The sequence below is a fragment of the Mastomys coucha genome, unplaced genomic scaffold (assembly GCF_008632895.1).
Source record: "Mastomys coucha isolate ucsf_1 unplaced genomic scaffold, UCSF_Mcou_1 pScaffold16, whole genome shotgun sequence".
Lineage (NCBI taxonomy): Eukaryota > Metazoa > Chordata > Mammalia > Rodentia > Muridae > Mastomys > Mastomys coucha.
This window is the reverse complement of record NW_022196898.1, coordinates 89,980,517-90,008,444: the sequence shown is the minus strand read 5'-3', so window position 1 is coordinate 90,008,444 and position 27,928 is coordinate 89,980,517. Positions and strand designations below refer to the sequence as shown.

The window sequence follows — 27,928 nt, the reverse complement described above, 5'->3', positions numbered from 1 at the left end:
TGCACAGATACCCATCCCAAGCTGGCCTGGATCCCTTCCCATCAGTTGTTCCACACAGGACCAAACACACTGAGACTTGAGACTCTTGTTATAATCATTACCTATTTTTATGTGCTTATGTCCAGTATAAACAAGCCATTCATAAACCTCATCGCTGATGCACATCGTGTCGTGCTTGATGCAGAGGTCAGCAATGACTTGCAGCTCCTCTCTGGTATACACCTACACACATTAAAGGAAAGGACACAGCCAATTACTCCACACACGGGAGAACAGCGACTCCCAGCCTGTGCGAGCAGAGAGGCTCGCTCACCTTGCCGATGGGGTTGTGTGGAGTATTTAATATGATGGCTTTCGTTTTGGAACTGAATTTACTTTCCAGTTCTTGAGGATCGAATGTCCAGTCAGAGCTAGTCCACGTCATCCCGTCAGTACGTTTCTAGGCATGAAGAATAAGATGTGACTCGAACAAACTAATTCATGTTTACTGTCTTACAGACAACCTAATAAAGGAAAAAGATGACTTAAGACAGACCTGACAAAGGTAACTGAGTAAATGATTAACTAAGAACACACACACACACACACTCACACATACACACACAAATAATTAATTCAACCTTGAGAACCTAGAGGACCCAGGTCTTATGTACACACTGGTTAAAGGAAACAATGAACTCTGTCAGCAAAACAGCTGTTGCTCTTCCCCCCAAGTCAGCTGTAACTACAGGCAACGTGAGGCACTCTAAGACTGACAAGACTGATGGAAGAGTCTATGAGTCACCTTAGTTACTGTAGTCGTTATTTTCAAAAGACTTAGATAGGTCTTCATTGACAGAGTAATTGGTATTTTATGACATTCTTCAAGCCCATAGATGACAGGGGACTTACAGATCTCAGGGGAATAAACACAGGTACTCCTCCGGCCATTCTCACCATGGGCTCATAACAGTCGTAAAAAGGCACCATAATTATCACCTGAGATAAAAACAAATAAGAACGCAGGGTATCAGGCGGCCATTCTCATGAATTCAAGTGAGGCGGTGTGCAAGTGATGGGACGCAGCAATGGAAAGACAGGTCTGGTCTTTGTGGAGCTAGTGCCTTAGTGCGGAAGACCCTGGATATAAAGGCACCCAGGAGTCAAAGCTGGAGTTCTTGGTCTTTCAGAAAACCTACAGATGGACTTACAGTGAGGATATTCCAAACTGTCACGTATTATAGGTGCACACACAGATTTATCTGGGGCCTGGACTGCTCATCATGTTCTCAAACAGATGTTCTATCCCAAACCTGTAAGGATGTTTTGTTTGTTTGTTTGTTTGTTTGTTTTTGTATTTCAAGTTGCAAACTACAAGGAGGGATGTACTTGATCTATCAGACAGTGATAGAAGTCAGATTTTAGAAATGACAACAATACTTTCTAGAATGGAGTGCTAACTTAAAAACAGTGTCTTGAGAGTAAACATGGGGGTATCAGGGGGACAGAGTGGATGCTGCTGTTCTTGTGTGATGCCCACAGCATAGCCCCCAGGCGTGTGGTATCTGTCACCTGCTTCTTTCCTAGTGTTTAGATCAGACTTCTTGACTCGCAAACTCTCCTCCAGCCACCCTTGCTGCAGGTTCAGGTCAAGCAGCTATTCTGATCTGCTGATCACACCCCAGCCTGCGGACCTGAATGAGGGTCTTTTTCTGTTGTTCTTTTCCTTTATTTCTCTGTGGTAGTGTGAGTGACAATAGCTCCACGGGCTCCTATGTTCAAATGCTTGTTTTCCCAGTTTGCAGAACTCTTTGGGAAGGATTAAGAGGTGTGGCCTTGTTGGAGGAGGTGTGTCAGTGGGGTTTCAAAAGTCCACACCATTCCACTTGTCTGTCTGTCTGTTTCTCTCTCTCTGCCTCATGGCTATTGTTTCGACATGAAAGCTCTTATCTGCTGCTCCAGCATCATGCCTGCCTGCCTGCCTGCCTGCTGACATGCTCCCAGCCATGATGCTTATGACATGCTCTCAGCTCTCCTGCTGAAACTGTAAGCAGGCTCCCAATTAAACCCTCTTTTGTCCTTTGCCTTGGTTATGGTATTTGGCCAGAGAAATAGAAAAGTAAGACAGTATCCTTTTTCCCTTTCCTCAAAATAAGATCTTATCTTGTCCTGACCTCCCAATTAACCTCTGGGATTGTAGGCATGTGCCACCACACTTGTCTAGCTTTCTGCTTTTATACACTTTTTGAATACACTTATTTGCTGTGTATATGCTCTTATGTGTGCTGTGGTGCACATGCAGGAGTCCGAGGAAAACTTGCCAGTATCAACTCTAATTCCATCACATCAGTTCTAGACATCCAGCTTTTGAGAAAATGGCTTTACCCAGTAAGCCACCTCACCAGCCCATGCTTTTTTAAATCCTTTTAAAAACTAGCCTGATTTCAGGAAAAATGAAGTAGAAGTCTAATTTTTACTCTATGCTAATGTCTACCCTGAGAGTTCACTGAATTTTAGATTTTCTTATCTTAGCATATATAAGTAACAGTGTTACATTTGTTTATATAGTTCTTCATTTTTAGATGGTCAGTTGAATAAATTCATATGGTTGCTACCCCTAGATAAAAGAATATAAACATTTCTACAAAGACACACAGACTAATGTTTTTTATGGTTTTTTTAAATTTTTTCCAAGTATAATTTTTCTGTTACTTCTGTTTTTGTTTCTGTTTTTCAAGACAGGGTTTCTCTGTGTAGCTCTGGCTGTCCTGGAACTCACTCTGTAAACCAGGTTGGCCTCGAACTCAGAAATCCACCTGCCTCTGTCTCCCAAGTACTGGGATTAAAGGCGTGTGCCACCACTGCCCGGCTCAGACTAATGTTTTTATTGAACCTGTGTGTAGGGGAAGAGGGGCTGCATTCCAGACACATAAAAAGTCACCCTGGGCAAGAGAACAGCCTGACTCAAAACCAACCACAAGCAAACTAACAACACCACAAAGCAGAAATTTCGCAGACACAATAATAAATGAAATGGATAAAAAAAAAAACTCAAGAGCAAAGGCATGATTCAAACTTCTCTCACGTCAAAGACGCATGAGAATACGCTGAGGTGCAGAATAGAGAACAGTGGTTAACTCTGAGAGAACACACCCTGGGTAAGGACTCAAAGTCTCTGGATGCTGGAAAGGTGCAACGTCTTTACGTGTGCTTAACACACTCCACATGTAAGGCTTGCTAGCTTTACTGCACCATCAACACATGACTTCAAAATGGATTGAAAGTGAAAACGACGCAAAATGAGGAAATGTTTTCAACATAGGTCAGAAGCCCAGGGGTCATGACACATGTTCATACACTTACTTCATCTCCTGGGTCCACCAGCCCTTGGATGGAGTTAAAGAGAGATCCGTATCCCCCAACCGTCACAAGGATTTCTTCATTTGGATCAATTTGATGTTTATAAATCTTTCCATATAAGAAGGATAGAGCTTTCACAAGTGCTGGATGACCCTGTTGCATTAAAGATAGGACAAAACAAAAACCCACCCTGAAATTCGTTATGAAAACTACTTCTTTGAAGTAATGTAACTATTTTTAAATTTGGGTTTAATACCTAATATTACCCCTGAATGTGTTTTTTTTTTTGAAAAAGATTTTTATCTTATGTATGGGTATTCTGCCTACATGTGTGTATGTGCCCCAAATGAGTGTAGTTAGTAGAGGCCAGATGAGGTTGTTGATTCCCTGGACCTGACACCACATCACAGGTAGGTGTGAGCCAACCTGTAGGTGCTGGGAATTGAACCCAGGTCAAGAGCATCAAGTGCTCTTAATCACCAAGCGGCTCCAGCCTCTAAACTTGTATCTGCAAAGTGGCAATAAACTTGAAAAGCTTTTGCATTTTGAGGGTTTCTCTATGAGTGGTTATGAAAAATTGCTGCTGCTGAAGAGTGTTCACGAAAGGGAAGGTTTAGGAGCGCAGGATTTGTCCTGGGTTCAACCCATATTCTGAAATAAGCCATTCATCCTTTAGCTAACATAATGTAATAACTGCATATACGAAAGGGGCAGTGGTACCTCACGAGACCACAGTGTATAGATAAAATCAGTAATTAGCATTTTCCTTTAGCCTCTCTTGGAAGCTTCAGGCTTCTCTCTTCTATTGTAGGTCTCCAAGTCTATAACAGGTTCTTGTGAATTATAATCCCTGCCTGTGCTGCAGGAGATGAGAACTTTTCCTAGCGTCTTGCTGGGTCTCAGTATCTGTTATTAATCTCCCCGTCTTTCTTCCCAGTTGCTCTTCCAAGCCTCTAGCAATTACTCCTCAACTCTCATCTACCTTTATATCTACATATTACAGCTTTTACGTATAAGACAAAATATTCAGCATCTGTGCTTCTGTATCTGCCTCAGTATTCCAGTTGACATGATGTTTGCCGGTCCCATCCACTTTGCTGTGGTTGTCTGGTTTCCATCCCGTCCGTGGCAGGATAGTCGCCTGCAGAAGGCACCACATTTTCTCCCATTCTTTTGTTGAGGGTCAGTCACCTAGACTAATTCAGTATCTTAGCTACAGTGACCAGCACCTCAGCAAACATGAGTGAAGGTGTCTATGATATGCTAACTTTCTTTCCTTTGGACATAAATCCACACATTTCTATGTGTGTTGCTCCTTTGATTTTTTTTTTTTTTGCTTGTTTTTACATTTATTTATTGTGTGTTTGGGAGATGGGTATCCAGGGCACATTGTGCACTTACGGTGGTTAGAGAACTCCTGGAGAATCGTTTCTCTTCTTCCACCATGTACATCCCAAGGATCAAACTCAGGTTTTCAGCCCTGACACCTGCCTTCACCCACTGACCTAGTTTGCACTTCCTTTTGTGACATGTGCACAATAAGATGAAGAGCATAGAAGGGATCTTCCTCTCTCTCTTCTTTGTTATGCTTTGCTTTTTAAATAGTAGCCATCTGGACTGGGATGAGGTGATTTCTTACAGCTTTGTTTATATCTCCCTGATGATAGTGATGGTGAGCACATTTGTCTATTTTTGCTATGGCTACCTGTGCTTTGGGAGCCTCATCAAAAAAAATCCTATCCTATTCCAATAGCTTGACCTTTCCCTTTATATTTTCTTCTGCAACTTCCATAGTTTTGGGTTTGATATCGGGGCTTATAGACTGGTCAATTAGTGAGTGTGATTGCTACTTGCATGTCAATTTGACACAAGTTGAGTCATTTGGGAGAGGGAACCTCACCTAAGAAAATGCCTGTTCCCAGACTGGCTTATCGACAAGCCCGTGGTGCATTTTCTTGATTGATGATTGATGTGAGAGGGCCAGCTCACTGTGGGCAGTGCTATCTCTGGGCTGTTGGTTCTGGGTGTTATAAGAAAGCAGGCTGGGCAAGCCATGAGGAGCAAGGCAGTAAGCAGCACCCCTCCGTCCATGGCCTCGGCCTCAGCTCAGTTTCTTTCCTGGCTTCCCTGGATGATAGACTACAAGTTGTAAGACAATATAAACCCTTTTCCCAAGTTGCCATGGTATTTGGCCACAGCAATCTTAACGAAGGCAGTGAGACCATGAGACCTCCGTGACAGCCCTGCTGTTTCCCCTGAGACGTCTGCGACAGCCCTGCTGTTTCCCCTGTTCTCCCATCCCCATAGCAATGCTCTGTGTGGACTGCTTGGACTTTCGTAGTTCAAAGTTAACCTTTATCTAAGAAATGTATGGATACCTGGGCATTTCAGCACAGAAGATGGATAGGGTTAGAGAGGTTAGAGGGAGTGAGCGTCTTGTTCTTTAAGAAGCCGATGCTAAGGCTGCGTGAGTGTTAATAAGGTAGCAAGGACGCTTTGAGAGGACATTTTTCCCTTCCCTTGATGTCCCGAGATCTCATTTTAGAACAGTAGTTAATGAACAGCCAAAATGAGACTGTAAAATTCCTGGAAATTAGAGAAGGCTCATCCTAAGAGGTGAGGGCAGGGGGCTCCTGAGTTTCCAGGTTAAGACAGTTGATCCTAGAAAATCAATTTCCTTTAACTTTAGACACACACACACACACACACACACACACCAGCATGACATATCGGTGTATCCCCACATGGCCCTGATAGACTCACAAAGCCCCTTGTGTATTGATTCATGCTATCAATAAATGCAGCCTTGGATAATTCTTCTTTTACGTATGAAGGAGGGGATATATCTGGAAAGCCTTGTCCAAGATTCACCACAGAAGGGTCCGCAGCCAGCTTAGTAAACTCAACCCTGATAAAAGAAAACAACCAAACAAGCACAAGATTAGGAAGGACTGTAATGACCGAGTTAGCTTCAATGTCGGATGTCCTCATCATAGAATCAAAACCTAGTGAGTTCCCAACAAAAATGTTACTCCCCACAAGTGAATTTATCTAGCAAATGGTGATTGAACTAATAATGTCAACTTCCTCAGGGAAGTCAATTCAGGGACGTTCATATTTCAGGGACATATCACACACATATACATACAAATATATGTATGTATATATAATCATATATATATTCATGGGGGGAGGTATTACTAGTTTTTCTTGTTTTGGCTTTTTTGAGACAGGGTTTCATTGTGTAACAGAGCTCTGCTGTCCTAGAACTTGCTTTGTAGACCAGGCTAGTCTTGAAGCCACAGACATCTGCCTACCTTTGCCTCCTGCGTGCTGGGATTAAAGGCATGAGTCACCATGCCTTGTTTAATTTTTCTTATCAACTGCTAAAAGGAGAGCTAATAAGAAAAGTCTAACTGGGCATGCTGCATGCTCATAAGCTATAATCCCTGTAAATGCCTGTAATCCCAGCCCTGGGGAGCCAGAGGCAAGAGGATCAAGAGTTGAGGCCAGCCTGGGCTACATGCATAGCAAGATCTTACTTCAAGAAAAAAAAAAGAAAAGGAAAACAGTTGATTGTAAATTTTATAGAAGCATCAAACTTAAGTTTTATATTTTCTCTACTGTATATTCAGTGCTAGCCCAGAGGGCAGCACACTTGCTAAATGAGCAAAGTGGTGTTTGTATGGATGGCTAGCTTCTGCCATTTATTTTTAAATGGTGAATTAAATGATTAGCTTCTTTACTGAACTGCAGGTGAAGTTAGGAATCCAACTTAAGGGCCCCCAAGAAGCTTTACCACACGCCCGCTGTCTAAGATACTCACCACACATTGCGATCTAGGCCTTCGATTCGTTTGGCGTTTTTGAATCTCAAAGCCATTTTCTGGAAGATATATTGAAAAGTTTCTTTTAATTATTTGGCCAAAATTCAAAGAAGTCAGTAAACAATGGGCCATTCTCCCTTTTGTCCTGTTAACGCTGTAAACGGCAGCATGACAGGAAGTTTTAGAACCCCATGCATCCTCCAGACTTGTCCAACCCATCCCCACTGCTCCTCAGAATCCTTTCCCGTGTGGAGCTCACCATCTTTACACTCTCAGCAGAGGACAAGAACATCCCAGCAGGAAGAGCTAATCGATCTGAAGGCATGAAACACAACGGAGCTCAATAATAACAGCAAAGGAGAAAGTTTCAAGAGAGACTTGAACCATGCTACGAAGCTTGCGGAATGGATTATGCATCTAGAATTCTATACGGAAGTCCTTCCTATGGTCTACAGGAAGAACTCAACAAATGGTTTTAAAATCCTTAACAATGGTTACAGACAATGCTAAGTGGCATTAGGAAGCAATGCTTATGTGCTCGGCGCTGTTCTGTGTGCTTTACATAATTAATTTTGTTAACATTCAGAGCATCCCTATGTAGCATTATGAATTCCACTTACTAAAATAACAAAGTTGAGGTACCATGAAGATGGAGATGAAAGCTTTTCAGATCTGGTAAGTTCCTAAAACCATCTGAAACGAGGCCATGATCTGTTCCTACTGCACATACTTATTTATCTTCTACAGTCTTTCACGTACTAAGGCTTTCTACAAATATGGCTGGAAGTTGCTGCTAAAAACATAGCCGTCATTCCCACCAGGTCTGCTCACACAAGCAAGCAAGCTAAGCCTGGAGTAGGAAAATGCTAGAAGTTATAGTTATCATACCACACATAACATTTCAGTTCTTTTGATTCAAAAGCTGCATTTTGACACTCTCTCGGAAGTACTGAATTAGCTTTAAATTCATTATTAGCGTGCTGGTGGAAATAAGAAAAAGTGACTGACAGCATTTTTGCAAGGAATTTTATAATAGAATATTAAAGCAATTTTAATTCAATCTTGGAAAAAGATAATGATAATGGTTATTAAATAGATCATTGTTCTCCTTCTATTTCCAATAACAATACCAAAGAAATAGCTTTCTCAGTCTCCTGTTGGTAATCTTTGAAACTCCACTGAAGGATCATAAGCAAATTCTCTGGCGTCTACCATGCTTCAGGAGCAGCATTTTGATGAAGCCCCACCTGAACATAATGCTACCCTAGAGAATACGATTATAAAACTCAAAAGACCCAACAGGCCAGAAAAAGAGATTTTTAACAAAGGCCTTTCCCTCCTTCTGAGACAATGTTGAGAATGGAATGATTCACTGAGCAAGTGACCAGAAATGCAAAGCAGACTCATATATAAAGATGTCAGCAGGGGGATGGCTCAGTGGGTAAAGCCCAGCGTGGTGGAAGCCTGAGTCATATCCCAAGCTTCCGCGTAGAAGTTGGGCTCATACATGGCCTGTAACTCCAAGACTGGGGGGCAGAGATAGCAAGATCTCAAGGGCTGTCCTGAGTCTGGCAGTCCATCTACACCAAGCTTCAGACCAATCAACGAGAGACCGTGCCTAAAAATAAGGTAGAGAGCAGCTGAGGCAGATAGATAGCCAGCATTGACACTGGGCCTCCAGACTCCATTTACAGCCACGTGCATGGCTCCCACATGACACTGGGCCTCCAGACTCCATTTACAGCCACGTGCACGGCTCCCACATGCTTCGCTCCCCATTAAATGAAAAGAAAAAAACAAAAGAACAGTATGGAGTGCAGTCGACAACACAGCCACAAAGTACTGCTGCATGCCAAATTTAGTTGAGGTCAAGAGGCACATTTTGACTCACTTTTATTCAAAGTCTGTGTCTACGTCAGCCACTTCCCGCAGCTGGCATTGCCCCCCCCCCACCATCAAACACTCCAATGATGCGCATTCTCTTTTACTCTGCATGTAGCCTTTCCTCTGCCAAGACTTCTCTTTCTACATCAACATCCCAGCCTCACTACAGAGCCATGGTTCTCAACTTTCCCAATGCCAAGACCCACTGATAATGTCACATAAATATCTGATATGCAGGATAACGGATATGTGACCCCTGTGAAAGGGTCATTTGACTCCAAAAGGTTGCAACCCATGGGTTGAGAACGCTACTACAGACTTCCCCAGGAGTCTCCCCTCTCTAGAATTCTGTGTTGTGAAGTAAGATTGTGTCAGGTAGCATTGAGTTTTGAATAACTGCAAACCTAACAGCAAGCATTTCTTTTGCCTGGAAAGCATTCATTTTCTTTTTCTTACAGGCAAGAGTGCTTCTGTTAAGAGGAATGCTCTGTACTCCATTCAGTCACTAGTCCTCACCAAACAGCCCTGCTTCTGCACTTGGCCAGCTCTGGTTCCATCTGCCACCGTTGATATTCAAGTTAGACTTCATTTCCTGCCCTCCCTACATCCAGGTCAAATACTTCTACGTGCTCCTGTTAAATACATAGTCTTCTCCAGTATTTTGTTCCTACCTTCGTTCATTCATATGCCCTTAGATTATGAAAATACCTGGTGCTCTGCTGTGTCAGTCAACTTTCTCAAGAGGGTAGAAGAACCTATAGAAAATGTGAGATTTATTTCCAGGATTTGGCCACGCAGCTGCAGGGCTGGGAAATCTGCCATGTGCAGAGTAGACAACAGGAGAGAGCTTGGATCTGAGGTCTCAATTCTCAGTTCCTAGAAGGGGCACTCAGTTTCTTTTCTCCAAAGACATCAATGGAACAAAGTTCATCCATGTTAGGGCTGCCACTTGGCTTCCCCCAACCCAGCAATTACATTCTAATTTCATCTAAAAACCACCTTCACAGAATACCCACACTGGTGTGTGAACACCAGCACTTGGATACTTAGGTGTCTGTCAGCCACGTCGATACCATTAGAGACCCTGATACAGCTTTATGCTGGGCACATGGTGAGTTTTCAACAAATATATGATGAATGGAAAAGTTCATTCACATTACAGTGTCACTGAAGTCAAGTTAGGCATTTATGTCAATCAGCTAAGTCAATTTATGCTGCGGTAATAAAAGAGCCCAACATTTTTTATCCGTGTGTGTGTGTGTGTGTGTGTGTGTGTGTGTGTGTGTGTGTGTGTGTGTGTATTTATGTGTGTATAGGTCAGAGGAGGATTACCGGGTTTTGGTCCTTGCTTTACCTGAGACAGGACCTCATGTTTGCTTCTGTGTATCTCTCACTAGCTTCAAGTTTCTGGGGAATTCTCCTGTCTGAGCCTCCCATCGTCCTAAACAAGGGCTGGGGTGCCTGCATGCTATCGTGTTTAGTTTTGTGTGGGCTTGGAGTTTGGAGTGCACATCCTCACACTCGCATGACAAATGCCTTAATCCCAATCTTCCTAGCCCCAATACACTAACTAATGCCATAAGATTATAACGGTTTCCCTTTACTTCTATTTCATATGCACAGAACCTCAGCTGCTGCTTTGCTCTGTGTAGCTATCATCCTGAGACAAAGTCCAGCCTCTACCAAGAATACCTACTTAAGACAAAAAAGATCTTAGAGCCTCCTGCATACACACACACACACACACACACACACACACACACACTGCTTCCATTTATACATTTTTTGGTCAGTTATTTCATGGCTGAGCCATGGAGTCAGGTTATGTAACTGCTCACTAGGGGAAGCAGTAAGTACTTTCAGAAACAACTAAATAAAGGCAGGATAAGACAGGTCACTGTTAGGGTTGAATTTGGTACCCCTCAATTTCATAGGTTGAGGCCCTAACTCTCAATACTCAAGAGTTTGGCTATAGAAATAGGGTTCCTGGGGACTGGAGACATGGCTCAATAGCTAAGAACACTGGATGTCCTACTAGAAGATGTGATTTAATCCCAGCACCCACATGGAAGATTTTGTCTGTAACTCCAGTTCCAGAGATCTGACACCCTCTCCTGGGCAGTAGCAATGTATGTGGTACATAGACATATGTGCAGATAAAACATTCAGATCATATAAAAAATTAAAACGAAGATGCAACTGTCTTAAAAAAGAAAAGAAAAGAAAAGAAAGAGGCGCATTGCATATGCCAGAGTTAAGACGAGGTCATTAGAGTGGTCTCACATCTACTTTGATGTGTTGGTTCCTCATTTCAGGAGACATCTGGGCACACTGTGTGAAGAAGGCCATGACAGAAGCTGCAGGCCTGGCTCTCTGAGTCAGGAAGGACAAACACTCCAGGAAATCACTGACAAGCCAGGGTAAGTACATGCTTCCTTCCCTCAGAAGGATGAAATGTCCCTATTAAAGTGCTGCCAGCCGTCCAACCTCCAAAGGCAGCGCAGGGAAGAAAACTAAACAAAACAAAGCAAAACCAAACCTCCGGTTTCGTAAGCACTTGCTTGGTCAAGCACGGGGGACATCAGTTGACTCATGAGAAGTAGGTGAGAAGCCACTGAACAGTCAGAGAGGTTAGGTTGGAACACTGCGGGTCCAGAGCCCAATTACAACTTCTCTCAGGTTATTTTCAGCCCCCTTAAGAGACTCAGTGTCTGTTCTAATGTATTTGTGGCTAACGTATAAAAAACCTTTGAACTGTATTTACTTAATAGATCACTAGCTTTGCCAACCAGAAGGCTCAGTGACATTGGAAGAGAGACCCCTCCCAACACACACACACACGCACGCACGCACGCACGCACGCACGCACGCACATTGCTTTAACTTCCCTACCTAATGTCTTCACCAACATATTTTTATTACCAGGAAAGCTCCATCAGACTGCTACCTCACTGGAACATGGAATTTGGGGGACACCTGTGCTCCTGAACTATGACAATTTATATTTGGCTCCAGAATAAGCAATCGCCCTCCGCTTTGACAAGGGTCATAAGACGCTCTTCAGTGAGCACACCAGATTCAGCTGCGGGGGTAAATACTGGTTGTGTGAAACTCACTTCTTAGAGAGCAGCTAAAGGTTCGGTGTGATATTTGAACACAGCTAAGCAGGTTGAGTGCATTTTTTCATCAGTTCCATTTCAGGTGTTGCATATTCATGAGCTGCTGTCATATACAAAATTGCCTTTGAAGTCACAAGCTACTTCACCTGCCCTCAGCTTGAAGGGAAGGGTGCCTGTCTAGAGCTTCAGCACAAGGTAAGGTAAGGACAAGTCAACAAAGCTAGGTCCTACGATGAAAGGAATTACAACCGAGGAGCCGATACATCGAAGTTACAGTTGTACACATTTTAAGGACTTAACCCACAGGACTTAATGCTTGTAGGTGGGATGAGACAGGTACAGAAAAAGTCTCACAAACAAGGGGATGAAGCTGAAGAAAACAAGGCTGTCAAATTCAGACAGTCGCAGTCATTAATCAAGTCTTTACCCAGGGAAGCCAAGGTGACCGGAGGGTATGAAAGGCCTAAAATAGGAAAGACTGAGCTGTATACAATGTATACCTCTGTATTCTTCTGGAAGAACCCTGAATATCACACACACACACACACACACACACTTGTATTTTTATTTTAACTTATTTTTATATATTTTGAAGTTCCAGTGCCCACAGTCACAGCATGTAGGACTCCTCCATTCCTTAGCATTAATAATACCTCTTAATGTCTCTCTTTTTGTTTAAAACACACTGGAAACCCTATACCATCTCTCAACCTATGCCATGGCTTCTTTTGTGACATACGCAGCAGCTGTCACTCAGGCTTCTGTGCAACCCAGCACTCTCAGGACTACATTGGGACACTACAGAGAGTGGAGGCTTCCCCGGCACGTCAGATGTCCTCATCAACCCAAAGCTATCAGATCTCTTCTTTGCATGAGACACAGACTAAGTCTGCACGGCGTTTGGTATAAAGGAGAATAAGAAGGTTGGTGCTACTGTTGGAAGTGCAAACTCTCCAGCTCACGGGAAGAGACCTTGAGCCCCACAGGTTTTTCTTCATCTCTGTTCCCACCTACTCAACTTTCCTCTCCATGAGACGAAACACCCCCTCCCCCAAATTCACTAGCATAGAGGGACATTAAGCCCCAGGAATCACCAGAGAAAGGAAAACTAAAATCAGGAGACAACATAATGAATCCATTAAGATGTTTGTAGACAGCAAGCTCGGCTGACAGGGATGTGGGCAACTGGATACTGTTCAAGCTTCATGGGATGCAAAGGGGTCCAGGCAGTTTGGGAAATGTTTTGTCAGTGAGCTAAAAATTAAACATAATTTAAATAGAGTTAAAAATAAACCATGCATCTCACTGTGAGGTGTTTACAAGAGAATGAAAATCTTCATCTAATAAAGCAATGTACAGGGACCTTTTGCTCAGTTTACACACAGAAATCTTAACCTAGCAACACTCCAACGCTTCTCAAAGGGGAAAAAGAAAAGCAAGCAATGGCAAGTCCACATCCTGAAGTAACATTCAACAGCAAGGAGGAAGAAACCACTGATAGGCTACACTTAAAATCATTGTATTCGGGCTGGAGAGATGGCTCAGTGGGTAAGAGCACTGACTGCTCTTCGGAAGGTCCTGAGTTCAAATCCCAGCAACCACATGATGGCTCACAACCATCCATAATGAGATCTGACGCCCTCTTCCAGGGTTGTCTGAGGACAGCTTCAGTCCTTATTACATATAATGAATAAATTAAAAAAAATCATTGTATTCATGAAGAAACCTACAAGCAAAGGGTCTATGGAACATATGTCTATTTATATAAAATACCAAAAGCAAACTAATCCTTAATGACAAAGAACAAATCAAAGGCCTGTTGTCGGGGTGATGGAGAGGCTGTGCGGTTGGTTGCTAGGGGCTGGTTTTTCATGGTTCCTCCCTCTAGCAAACAATCATTGACTTGTCCTTCTTCACCGTAGTTTGCTGTATTTAGACAGATCCGATTTGGAAAGGTTCTCAGGGTGTCCTGAAACCACGTCTCCTTTCTCTCTCTGGAAAATGTTCTTCAAGCAAAGATTAACAAAATTATCACACAGATTTGAGGTCTTCCCAGACAGAAGCTACATAGTCAGGAAACCAGGTGGATTACTTTCTTTGACCACTAGATGGCAGCAAAAACACAGACTGCTCCAGCCAGGATGGGAAAAACCGAGTGTAAAATTCAGCCCGACCTCTGAACTAAGATTTAAGGATGAGGCAATTACACCAGATGCAAAGGTCTGAGAATTTAACTGAAATTTCTAAGCAACAAATATTCTGTTTCTCTATTTTATACAGAATAAGCTGGGGTTGGTGGCTCAGTCCTGTAATCCAATGGTGCTGGAGGCTGGAGATAAAAGGATCACTACAGAGTTGAGGTCAGCCAGGTCTATATAGTGCCTGTCTCAAACAACAGATAAGCAGACAGGCAGGCATGGTGATGCATACTTTTAATCCAAGAACTTGAGAGGGGGAGGCAGGAGAGAGTCAGCTGGAACTACCTAGCAAGTTCTAGTTCAGAGTCGGGTACAGGAAACCCTGTCTGAAAAACCAAACCAAACGAAACCAACCAGCCAACAACTGAACATATTGAATGCGATGTGCTCAGCATCTCTTAACTGAACACGTGAGCAATTCTGACTCTCTGAGAGATGGTGGAAAAGGTTTTTTTCTAGAGGAAAACCTTACACATATCTCAACAGGCAGCGGCCCTAGCACACCCTCACAGGACTGATCCTAGAAGCGCAGGGGGTGTGAGCCACGCTGGACCTTCCTAAACTGAAGGCGAATGAGTATCTGTCAAAGTCTGTTGCTGCAGTTTTGGCTGACTTCAGCCTGTGGGGAAAGCAGTTTGCCTTTCCCCGCATTGCTTATTTCATACACACCTGGGCTTATTGGCTTCCTTGAACTCATGACAGCTGAGGACACAGCTAAGCCATGGAGGCTTCCCCAGCAAGTACATCTAGTATCAAAAACCAGAGGCTGGGGGTGCGGTGCAGCTTGCCCTGCAGTGCACTGGCACACACGTGCAACCCCAGTGTTCACTGTTAACTTCTGTGTCTCACCTAACACCCACATGACTATCAGACAACACTCCTACACTGTACCCCTAACCTGAGTGAAACCCGGTCTCTATCAACCTTGAAGCTAACAGTGAGATGGCACCTGAATTCCACAGGTAACTGGAAAAAGAAAAAAGGGAGCTCTGTTGGTTCCCCCTTCTTGATGACCTAACTGATGGCCATCCCTATACTGGATAAATGTGTTGGTCCCGACTATAAAAGTTCACACACCATTTCTCCTGATGCAACAAGCCATCCAGGATTGCTTGAATCTCTATTCTGGGGCCAGGCACACACTCACTCATATTTGGCTCAAGGTAAAGCCATTTTCTTATTCCTCCTTCCATCTTTTCCTTGGTCTCTCCAGAATCCAGAATTGATTCAACATTTCTGAACTCCTGGGCTCAAGTGACTCCTGACTCAGCTGGGGTAGCTGGGACTCCTGATGGCTTCTGTCTTCAGTTTCTAGTGACTACAGACAGCTACTTTATAGCCAACAGCCTGGCTGGTGCGGAGCTCTCTGATGCTGTAAACTTCTCACTGCAGCTTTCCAAACACCGTCCAATCGGATTTTTCATCCCCCGATGGGATATAATATTAATCTGCCTGATAATTTTAGGACTTATTTTCTCTCTGTGTGTCTATTTTTGTGCATGTGTGTGTGTGTGTGTGTGTGTATGTGTGTGCGTGTGTAACTGCGTGCAGGTGCCTGTGGAGGTTAGGAAAGGGTGTAAGATCCCTGATGGGTTGTGGAAGTTGTGAGGGGTGTAACTGAGGAGGAAAAAGTGTTCTCAGGCTGAGCCCCCTTGGTAGATTCCCACACCCTCAGTCTTGCTGTGATTTTGTGCAAAGCCTTGATGAACGGCAGGAGTGTTTTGTGACCTGGTCAGTCTTTAAAATGGCAGCTGTTAGAAATCAAACCTAGAGTCAACACATACTCGGTTATTTGATTGGTGGAGAGGGGGTGGTAGTGAATTGAATCTCAAATAATTTGTGGCTTGATTCTTATTGGTGATTCTTGCCTGAGATGTAGATGAGATTCATTTACAAACATGTTTTCTAAGGACATATAAGGATCAGCATATCTTTGTAGTTTTAATTTTAAAAAAAGATTTATTTTTATTTTATGTATGTGAATACACTGTCACTGTTTTAGACACAGAAGAGGGCACTGGATCCCATTACAGATGGTTGTGAGCCACCACATGATTGTTGGGAATTGAACTTAGGACCTTTGGAAGGAATCAGTTCTCTTAACCACTGGGCCATTTCTCCAGCTCCAGCTTTAATTGTTTTTTTTTTTCCCCGAGACAGGATTTCTCTGAATAGCCCTGGCTGTCCTGGAACTCACTCTGTAGACCAGGCTGGCCTCGAACTCAGAAATCTGCCTGCCTCTGCCTCCCAAGTGCTGTGATTAAAGGCGTGATCCAGCTTTAATTGTTTTAAGACCTATTTTTAATGATGGGTTTTAAATGCTTTAACCTCTCTTGTAGCCCACCATCTAGCAGAGGTAGTGGAAAAAACGATACAGGGGTGGGGTGGGGTGGGGGAAGTGGATCTGTTTAGAAAGGTTCTTTGGAGCAACTCTCACCTGTGCTGTCTGGAAATCAGCAATTTTCAGGTTAACATTAGCACCACCATCCACTCACAAACCTTCATGGATACACCAGTACTCTAGTTTGGTAGAGTAGGAATAGCAAATGGGAATCAACAATGCTGACACTACCTAGCAGAGACACCCAGGTTTCAGCCTCAACATGAGTCAACAGTAGACCTGGGCCAAAATTAATGTCAGGAGAAGTGCTTGGCTATGCCTCTCTTAGCAGATCAAAGATCAGCAAAGACTTGAGACCAGCAAGCATTGCATAGCTAACTCTGGAAGTAAGCCCAGCTCAGCCTTTGTCATTGTCTGTCAATCCTTTCTTATATACCCTTTAAACAGCTTATGTCCTCCACAGGTCTTACCTTAGCACATTTGTCTTTCTTAGCTGACATCACTCTGTTAATCATCCAAAGTCCACAGAATTGACAAGAAGCTACAACATACCATGAGAAGTTTTTTGGTGTGTTTCTCTGCCATGAGAGTCCTGCCAAATGTAGCTCAACTACATGATATAAGGAGGACCGACACATGTGAATCTTTATCACATGTTCTTTCACATGTTTGCTCTAACAGAATATCCTTTCTCCTATGTCTGCTTCAGTAAAATATTCCTTCACAAGTCTGCCTTAGCCTTTCACCTGTGTCCACTTCAGCTAAATGTTCCTTCACGTGTTTGCCTCAGCAAAACACCATCTAACTGACTTTCCAAGCATCCCTTAAGTTTTCACTTCTTATCTTAGTATGAGCCACATATGTAATCTAACATTCACCAAAGAAAATCACATGCACACTTTTTTGTTGTTGTCTGTTTGTTTTTTGAGGCAGGGTCTCTCTCTGTAGACCAGACTGGCCTTGAACTTACAGAATGCCTCTGGCTCCCAAGTGCTAGGATTAAAGGTGTGGGCCACCACCCCCAGCTCATACCTCTTAGAATCATAGTGTGATGGAGATGTTTGGCTATCACACCCGATCCCTGCATTCAGTCATCTTCTATGCATGGGAGACAGAAAATCACCATGCTTACCAAATAGAATTCATAATATTTAAAAGTTGATTTTGCTCTTTGAACTTTTGAAATCTACACGGAAGGGCTGATGAACAACAGGAAGGTCCTGATAGTCTACCAGTTTTGACTTATGAAAATGACAGAGTTTTCCTAGACCCCCTTGAATTCCTACTTATTCAGTGAGTCTCCCTGAGCAAACACTGCAGGGTGTCTACTGTAACTAACAATAGTCCACACTCATTTTTCTCTTTAGTCTTTCTATGGTTAAGCAGATGGCAGGCTCGAAGTCTTGTTCTGCACAAAGCTCTGTTACAGACCAGGCTAAACATCAAAATGAATTCCTCACACCAGAGATTGTGCTGCTTAGCTGACACACAGACAAACAGCGGGCAGTGGAGCTTACTAGCCAACGTGTCTAAGCGAACCGTACCAGTGACCATGGCCACAAACCTCCTTCTGCCTCAATCCATTCCAAAGGGAAACAGAAACAGCCTGATGCTTATCTTATGGACCACTCGTTTCTGGGTCTATCTGACTCCCCAGATAGACCCCGTAAACCCCATTCCTCACTAGGAGACTAAGTTTGAAACAAGCAATCTACCATTTCTGCTTTTTTTTCTCCTGTTTCCTTTTTCCCATGTCAACTCCCTTTCCTAGGCCCCTGGAACACTTACTCCATGGAATAAAGTATTGTCCAATTCTAGAATAATAATAGTAGTAGTAGTAGTAGTAATAACAGCAGCAGCAGTAATTAAGGTCTTTAAACTAAGATTTTGCAATGTTGTCCTTCAAAAATTTTGGGGGCAAATTGGATCAGGTTCCTGAATGAGGTCTGCTTGTTGCTATAATGGCCAGGAATTGCAGAGGGCCGGAGGTCCACATGCTTGCATACAGCACCAGAGAAACCAAGACTGGTACACAATCAGAATTTTTCTTCATTGGAAGAAACCGACACCTGGAAGGCTGTTATGGCTGCTGTTTGATAACCTGGTGATCTTCGCTGTTCTGTGGAGCCAGCCCTCATCCAACCCGCTGTTTCACAGCCTGATGATCTTCACTGTTCTGTAGAGCCAGCCCTCATCCAACCCGCTGTTTCACAGCCTGATGATCTTCGCTGTTCTGTAGAGCCAGCCCTCATCCAACCCGCTGTTTCACAGCCTGATGATCTTCGCTGTTCTGTGGAGCCAGCCCTCATCCAACCCGCTGTTTCACAGCCTGATGATCTTCGCTGTTTTGTGGAGCCAGCCCTCATCCAACCCCCTCATGCTGAGTACTGTTTCTCAGTCAATTCATGTGGAAGAGGTCGCAGGTGCTTTGCAAAAGACCTGTACTTGACATGAGAGTTGGATGCAATCATACCTTAAGGTTTGTTGATAACTCACATTCCAGAAGTCTGAACCAGCCCAAGGGCTAAGTGATTGCCTCTTTCAGTTCATTTCTCTGCTGGCTTCGTAGAGCTTGCAGGGACCCCCAACAATGGGTCACCTCAGGATAATCCCTCTAAGGCTGTGTCCCACCTACTCCCCAAGCCATTCACAGACAAAAGCTGGCTCAGTTCTCCATCCTATAAGGTGACTCACATTCTGAGTTTGTTTGCTTTACCACGGCATTCCCCTGCTTCCCCGTCAGATATATTAGACCAGCGGTTCTTAACCCTCTTAATGTTGTGAGCCCGTTAACACAATTCCTTATGTTCTTGGTGACTCCCAACCATAAAATAATGTTTGTTGCTACTTTATTATTGCAATTTTGCTACTGCTATGAGTTGTTATAAGTCACGACTGATATGCAGGATATCAGAGGTGACTCATGTGAAAGTGTCACAACTGCAGGTTGAGAAACACTGATTTAGGTAAATTGGAGGTCATCAACCTGCACTTTTGTACTTTAGGTCACAGTGATAGCCTTTGCTAAACAAAAAGTTCCCCCCTTCAGCATAGTGAGCCAGGCATAGTGAGTAAGGTACCCAACTTTGGGAAGTGAATAAACCTGTCACACTTTCTCATTTGTAACATAGAGAAACTCATACTTTGTAACCATAGAATAAGAATGGCCATCACGATGAGCCACGCGACAATCAGGTGGTGCTCAAAGAACCAGGTCAGTGATGAGACTCACTCCCTCAGTCCACATCACAGAATGACTCCTTCCACAGATACGAAAAGTCCCTGGGAAATTGCATAGTTTTTAACCAACACGAGGGAAAATACATGCAATAACGCGTCTGTGACAAGCAATACCTACGGCAGAAGTGGAGAGTCGGAGGACTTTCGAAGAGTAAATTCTCTTTATGGGCTTTGCTCTGCAGCCAAGGGAGAAGAGTCTCCTCTGGGCCAAAAGCATGCTAGAGAAAAGAGACATTGAAAGAGGAGTCAATGAGCATTCACGGCACCACTACAAGATACCCGTGGGCGGCTGAGCAAACGCCAGCTTATATAAATCTTAAATGTTGATGAGAGGGATTTAAGGTATATATACACGGAATGAAAAATGCTTCAGACTTCTTCCCCTCACTATGCTGTGCTGTACTGTATGAAGACTTCAAAGTTCAGAGTATCAGACATTAAACAGTGCTAATAATGAGTGTGGGGCTCCTAGGACAACATCTCTCCTTTAACCATGTGAGTTCTAGAGAACCAACTCAGGCTGTCAAGCTTGACAGCAAGCATGTTCACCTGCAGAGCCATCTCACCACCTGGGAACACATTTTGGGCAACTAAGCTAGCTTTCCCCAGCCTCTTTTCCTTTTGGATTCTCTTTCTGATATATTATTCATTTCTGGAATCATCTGAATGCTTTTCTTCTTCATCTTATAGAGACCCTTACTCAAACTTTAGGTGGAGAGAGAATCCAAGCTACAGGGACCAACCTCAGCTTGGAAGGGCTGTCTGGGAGCTGCAAAAACAAATGACACGAAGTCAAATCGTGGGTCCAAGCTGGTGGCCTATGTCCTGCTGGAGCCAGCTTTCCAGCCTGCTTTTGCTCTGTTCTGCTTTCTTTCTTTCTCTGGAGATCTGCAGAAAGCTCTCTCTCTCTCTCTCTCTCTCTCTCTCTCTCTTCTACTTGAGACAGTTCTCTAAATACTTCTCTCTTGCTATTCTAAAAAAATTCTCTGGATAGCTCATTTCTTGAAGATTATAAACCCAATCTCTTATTTTACATATCAATCCAGTCATTTACTTTAGATTTCTTTGATTATTCTATGAATCAGCATCCTATGACCCCAGCCCTTTAACTCTTAGAAGACAGCAAGCACACGTTTTCTTTTAACATCGTAAAAGAATTCAGAAAGAATTCAGAAAAGGATTCAGAAATCTGTCTGACTGTTAAGCACAGATGGCAAGATACCTGGGTTGGAGCCCATCATGAAATTACCATTTCTACCACAAACAGGCCTAACCTTGCTCTGTCCTAGGCTGACCTTGAACTCAGGAATCTCCCTGACTTTGTATTTTTCTGACAAGTTGGCTCATTAATGCAGCTGCCTTTGCTCCTTTAGATTCATGAAGCCCCTCATAATTCATATTGCATCCTTACACTTTGCATAGTTGAGAAATCATATATTCTCAAATGCATGCTATTAGGAGTTATTTTCCACAGCCATAAGGGCTGTCCCGAAGGTCCTAGTGTTTTTTTTTTTTTTTTTTAAGACAGTGTATCTCTGTATAGCCCTGGCTGTCTTGGAACTCACTCTGTAGACCAGGCTGGCCTCAAACTCAGAAATCCGCCTGCCTCTGCCTCCCAAGTGCTGTGATTAAAGGCATGTGCCACCACTGCCCAGGCCAGCTCATGCTCACCATTTTGCTAATATGATAACCACACCTCCTGGCCTTAGTGCTGTCTGATAATCATGGAGTCACTAAGGTTAACAGGGAGGACACTCCTTAAAGGAGGAATGTAAAATATGCACATTATTATACAAACAAGCCTTAGTGCCATGGCAGCCATTGACACTCATGGAGGCCCACATCCACTGGCCCTGTCCCAGGGGCAGGAACCATGTCACTCTGTCCTCACCAAGTGAGATGGACCTGGTAGGGTCCCTCATCCTAGGATCTTGGGGAACACCGAGGAAGAGCGGGAAGAAGAACTGTAGGAGCCAGAGTGTTCGAGAGAACACCAGGAGAACAGAGCCCACAGACATCAATTAAGCAGGCTCATGGAGAACTTCCCCTTGTATGCTGAGCATAGTGTCCTTTGTCATCCTGGCAGTTAGTTGTAAGAATAAAGTAGGAAGATCATGTCTGTGGCTAGCCTGGGCTAATAAGACTGTCTCAAACACTGAGTGACCAGGATGTAGCTCAGTGGTAGAGTGCTCCTCGCCTACCACGAGGAAAGTCCTGTGTTTAATCCCAGCACCTTAAAAGAAAAGAAGAACCGTAAAGCCACCTCCCCTTGAATTCCCTTTGAAAATGCATACAGCTTACTATGCATTGCACTCCCCTGGGGTGCTACAGTATTCTTAAATAGATACTCGTTCTCTTTTGACCTTTGATCCCAGTTCTCTGGAGGCAGAGCCAGGTGGGTCTCTGTGAATTCAAGCCCAACCTGGTCTACAGAGGGAGATCCTGTCATTGTTGTTGTTGTTGTCATCGTCGTCGTTGTCATCATCATCATCATCATTATCATCATCATCATCTTTGATCTCATTATGAACATGTAATTTTACTAAATAAAAAGATAACTTCAAGAAGTTTGAATATCCAGAATAGATCATTTAGGAAGTAGTCAAATGTCAGTTGTGGTCACCTGGGTAACAGTCACTAGTAGTAAAGGACAATTTGTAAGCTGGGCCCAGAGGGGAGTCTCTGCAATTCCAGCTACTCCAAAGAGTGAAACTGGATTGTCAGAACACCCATCCCTTAACTCCCTAAATTTTTGAGACGGGGTCTAATGAAGTCCAGTCTGGCCTTGAACTTTCTATGTAGCAGAGGCTAGCCTCGAACTCCTGATCCTCCTCCCTTGACTTCCAGAGTGCTGGAATTGCAGGCATGCGCCCGTCTTCCTATGCAAATGCTGATGCTTGCCCCATAGAAGGGACTGTGTGTTCCTCAGTTACTCAGAACCTAGGGACACACACAGGCTAGGAAAAGCTCTCTAGCAGTCTTAGCTATGTCCCCAGGTCTTATTTAATTTGAAGCTAGAGCAAACTAAACTGTCTCCAACTCCTTATGTAGCCTCAGGCTAGTCCTGACTCCACTCTTGGCCTTCCAAGTAGCTGGTATGGGTGTAGGTAGCCCCAGTGATTTTTGACTTGGGAAACACTATTTTGAGAGTTAAATATAGTGTGCTTCCAACTTGCTAAAAATAATTAACCTTATCCTTTTATTGCCAAGTTGGCTTACTAGCATTTCAATCACTAAGGGGGAAACCCCCACTTTATTCAGTTATAGATTATGAGCCTGAGAAGCAAGCTATTCCTATTTATTTATTCTAATTTATTTCCTATTTATTTATTTATTTATTTATTTTTGGTTTTCCGAGACAGGGTTTCTCTCTGTAGCCCCGGCTGGCCTCGAACTCAGAAATCCGCCTGCCTCTGCCTCCCAAGTGCTAGGATTAAAGGCGTGCACCACCACCGGCCCGGCTCCATTTATTTATTTTTGAGACAAGGTCTTTTGCAGCCTAGGCTATCCTCAAGGGGAGGATGACCTTGAACTCCTGAGCCTCTGGCCTTCACCTCCCAAATGGGATTAACAAGCCTAAGTCATTACACCAGCATGGCTTTTGATTTTTAAATAAATGTATTTTTTTTGCTTGAATGCAATTAACAATGTATGTTGATATTCACTGATAAACTGAACTGATACATACATCCAAATATCATGGAATTAGAAGAAGAAAAAAAGGTAGTTGGCTTTTGGTTTCTGCCTAAACACAAGGGTCTGTGAAGAAAACCAGAGTGAAGTGAATCAGGGTGACTCAGCCAATCTAATCATGCATAGGGTACATAAAATAGGAAACCAATGTTAGATAGACACGGATCAAATCAACAATAAAACTACCATTTTATCATCTCCAGGGTGGACTGATTCAGAAGGAAGACCGTGGGCAACCTAGAGATTAAAAGTTGAAGGAAAACCTTAAATCTCAAAGGAAGACAAAGCATTCAAAACTCAGTTTAAACATGGTTCAAGTTTAGCGCTCTGAATTTACCACTCAAACTAGCAAGTTACAAGCGTGACCCATATGAGGTATAAAGAATAGTTAGTGTTGGTAATTTGAAAAAGTCCAGAATCTTCAGGTTACCTGCAAGCTCAAGAAAGACTGTCAGAGACAAACCCTCCCAGAGCCGGTGCTTAGAAAGCTCGTCCCGTTGGCTTTCACCACAGGCCATACCTGTTAGTCCGCTTCTAGAAGGTTTATAAAGTTCACTAATTGCAACAGAGGGAGGTGAGCAGGGTTCCAGCTTACAAAGTACAAAGAGGCGTTCAAGGCCATATGAAGAGGCAAAGCATGAAAAAAATACAGCCCATTTTATCAGCATAGGAGTTAAGAGGCACCATTCAAAACGGGCTATAACGCCGCTTTACCTGGGCTAGGGAGGAGGTAGCTCAGTAGGGAACAAGCTCTGGTTCCAACCTCAGCACCGAATAAAACCAGCAGCGGTGGTGCACTGGGAGTGTGGGTGTGTGGCTCGGGGGTGTGGGAGTGGAGACAGGAGGACTATAAAGTTCCTTTGCCACATGACCACTTCGAGAACAAGAGACTTGTCTCAAAAAACAAACACAGTATTACCCTTGCAAGAGCGCGTTCTAAATACCTCAAACCACGCAATCAAGAGGAAAAGGGACAAGGGTGGACTTTTCTCCAAACAAAAGCCTGTCAACCCCAAGGTAAACCCCAGTATCCGCTGCGGTCCGACCTCGAGCCTCGTACGGGCGCTTCTCCAGCCCGCCGACCTCCCTTTGACTCCCGGCTCCGCAAACTGTACGTCCCGGGCCGCGTCACCGCTCACCACGTCCCGCCCGCTTACGTCGTTCTCCTGGTTCGAATGTGCCCCTGGTCTTAGTCCGGAGATCGCTAGGTGTCGCCGGGGTCCCTGGCAAAAAGCACTCGGAGACCCAGACGCGGAGCGCAGCAGGGACCCTCCTGAGGGTAGGTGGGCGGGGTGGAGGCGGTGCTTGGCTCTGGCCTGGGATTGGCTCCAGCATCAGGGCTGAAGCTACGGATTGGCTGCGGAGATCTCCAATCCTGGAGCGCACTGTGCGAGTGGAAGCTCCCAGGCTAGGGGACGGAGCGTGGCCTTGGTTGAATGTCTTGGATGAAATCGAAGTGTGCCACTGTTTGGGGCAGGACTGATTTTAAATCTCCACTGCGTGAATTCGAAGCAGATTCTAGGCGAAAGACTTGAAGATGCTCGAGAGGCCGGCGTGTGCAGTGTGCAAAAGGGCTTGTAGGTGTCTATTTGTCCCCTCTGACGGGGCAAGAGGAGGGAGAAGGAATGTTTACCTCGGAACTGTAAAGTGACGCAGGACCTAATGGGCGGAGGAAGCGACACCGAAGCGGGAAGACACTTAGGAACTAAGGAGGAAACTCGGACGTGGGGGAAGAATGAGCGCGGGAGGCACTGTTGGGGTCGGGTGCGGGGGGTGGGGTAGGTCGAGGTGAGTATCTGTTAAGAGCACAGCTTGGGGGTTAAATTTTCTTTCTCTTGCGTTTAAAGGAGTCGAGGTCATGAGAGTGGCTGAACGCTGCCTGTAGGAAAGAGCAAAAGCAGGTGGGTTTGGTTGGATGCTCTGTCCTTGCCATAGCGAGCCAGCCGCTTCTGTGTTTTGTCACGAACATTAAATGAACTCATGGTAAGCAAGGGCTCAGGGAGGCTGCCGACCTGACCGACCCATGGGTGGGAAGAAGATTTTTACCAAAGATATGGGAGAGAGAATAGCTAGAGGATTTTGGGAAAGTCCAGTGGGAAGAGAGCAGAGGGACAGACTAGCAAGGACTGTCTCTGTTGAGAGCAGAGGGAATAACAGGAAAAACCTTGTGAGTTATAAAGAAAAACCGGTGGTTGCAGCTGCGGGTGTGTGTATGTCCTGTGAATTGGAACATCCTGGAAGTTTAGGGTAGACTGGGAGGAGGGCTTTGGTAGGCAAGTGGCTTTCCTGGCAGAAAGAAGGTTTCAGAGGTCCCTAAGGACCCAATTGGGCCCAGTTTGCATGCATTGTCACAATTACATACTTACACACACATCCATACTTACATATTCATATGGAGCAAAAGACCAAGCATTGGTGCAGATGAAAAATGGAGCTCCAATCTTTATTACATAGAGAAAGAAAAGGCTTCTACCCTTTTAATACTAAATGAATTAAACCCATGTTTGTAAGAAAAAAGCTTTGTTTCTTTTAATAAGACTAAGCCTGCCTTGTCCTTACCATGGGACCTTTTCTGTCCCATGGTAAGGAGAAGCCTGCCTGCTCCTTCTGCTCTCTGCAGCATCTTCTTTATTCCTCTTTCCCTCTGCACTCTGCACATTGCTCTCTTAGTATTTTATGTTACCTATAGTTTCTAAGTTATTGCACTCTGCGTTCTCCTTCTAATATAAAAGGTGTTCTGTCTAAACACTTCTCAGCTCACTTCCTCTCAGCTCAGTTCTTCTCACGTCAGTCCCTCAGTTCTGACTCTTCTTTGTCCTCAGAACTTAGACATCCTTCAGAATACATGATCATATGTTAAAAAGTTCATCAAAAGTTCACACAGAAAATCAAATCATAAATAGAGTTTTAGAAATAGAAGTTTACAACAGAGAATGTTTGCATGCATATCCATTAGGAGTAATTATCTAGTTAAACATCCATCACCTGTCTCAGCTCCACAGGTTCACTGAAGATTTAAAACCATAACTAAGTTATAAGTGAAGCTTTGTATAGATGAATCCAGTAGATATTTTATCTTCTGTCCTAACACCTATAATAAATTGTTAGTTCCCATTCTATGGCCTTTGGTTAATTGTTTTACAACCTCTTGGAATATGTTCTGACTAGGAGAAAGTCTGGTTACTATCTAAGATCAATTAACTGGTGACACTTGGGAGACTGGCAGAATTCTCATTGCAGTTTTGACTATCAGAAAAGGACCTAATAGCAGTCCCACTATAAATGAGCTTAATAATCACTGATAAAATTTTAGGAATTCTTATAGGATCATCATATAGTCTTAAGTCATCTATTTATCTATATAGCATCACTGTAAGACACTGCATCTTTGTGGATCTGCAGAGATCTGCTCCAAAAGGGATGTTACTACTTAGTGATTGTTATATATGTATAACTATAACAGGAAAAGCATATTAATAGCAGGAATCTTTCTTAAAATGAATCCCTTACAGCCTTGCTTAATAAGGGCTCACCTGTGTCAGATTATATAATAATCTAAAGGAGGCCATTTCAGGATGGTCACCTGCTAGTTATTAGTTTGTCTCATTATGGCTTCTGGCAGATAAGGATATGGAGGCCAGATGCCAACACTGTATATCTATTTCTCAATTGCTGGCCACCTTAATTTTTGAGACAGACCTTCTCATTAAATTTGGATTTGTATAACTGGCTAGACTGGCGAGCCAGTTATCCCCAAGTGCTTATCTGTCTTTGTTCCATTTTTTTCCCCCAGAGTTGGGATTACAGATGTGTGTTCTCTTTCCCACTTGTGTGGGAATGTTGGGAATCCAAACTCAGGTCCTCATGCTTAGATGGCAGGCACTTTACTAACTTTACCATCTTCCGATCTCTGTGATCTTATATTGTCATTTTGACAGGATCTAGAGTCCCTGGAGAGACAAGCATCTGGATATTGCCTTATTAAGGTAGTTGATATGGTTAGACCCTCCCTAAGTGAGAGTTGCACCATCCTTAAGCTGGGTTACCAAATTGCTGAAGAAGCAAAACCTGAGTACCAGCATCCATTCATCTCTCTTTTCCTCTTGATTGCAGATGCAATGCAATGTAATCAATCCCTATCAATTCGACTGAACCCATAACTGAAAGCTAAAATAAACACCTCCTCCTCCTCTTCCTCCTCTTTTTCTGCCCTGTTCCTACCTTTAACCCACTTCCCTTTTTTGAGATAGAGTCTCTTTATGTAGCCATGTCTGGCCCTGGAAATTGT

The 27,928-nt window shown here is 43.7% G+C and overlaps 1 protein-coding gene across 9 annotated transcripts in view; it reads right to left on the bottom strand.

Annotated features, from left to right (window-relative positions):
- Positions 1 to 24,944, bottom strand: part of Kyat3 (kynurenine aminotransferase 3) — a 45,159-nt gene extending 20,215 nt beyond the window's left edge. For 2 of the 9 annotated variants that reach the window (XM_031375706.1, XM_031375701.1), the window contains exons 1-8: positions 24,355 to 24,944; positions 20,066 to 20,165; positions 7,166 to 7,224; positions 6,103 to 6,247; positions 3,343 to 3,492; positions 892 to 978; positions 314 to 439; positions 102 to 222 (exon numbers count right to left, since the gene is read on the bottom strand). In XM_031375706.1, coding sequence (XP_031231566.1) covers positions 102 to 222; positions 314 to 439; positions 892 to 978; positions 3,343 to 3,492; positions 6,103 to 6,247; positions 7,166 to 7,224; positions 20,066 to 20,164 — 787 coding nt within the window. In that variant the 5' untranslated portion in view covers position 20,165; positions 24,355 to 24,944. Of the gene's footprint in view, positions 1 to 101; positions 223 to 313; positions 440 to 891; positions 979 to 3,342; positions 3,493 to 6,102; positions 6,248 to 7,165; positions 7,225 to 20,061; positions 20,171 to 24,354 lie in introns of those variants that run through there. The other 7 variants (XM_031375707.1, XM_031375702.1, XM_031375704.1 and 4 more) reach the window with 6 other exon arrangements.
- Between the last annotated feature and the right edge of the window lie 2,984 nt (positions 24,945 to 27,928).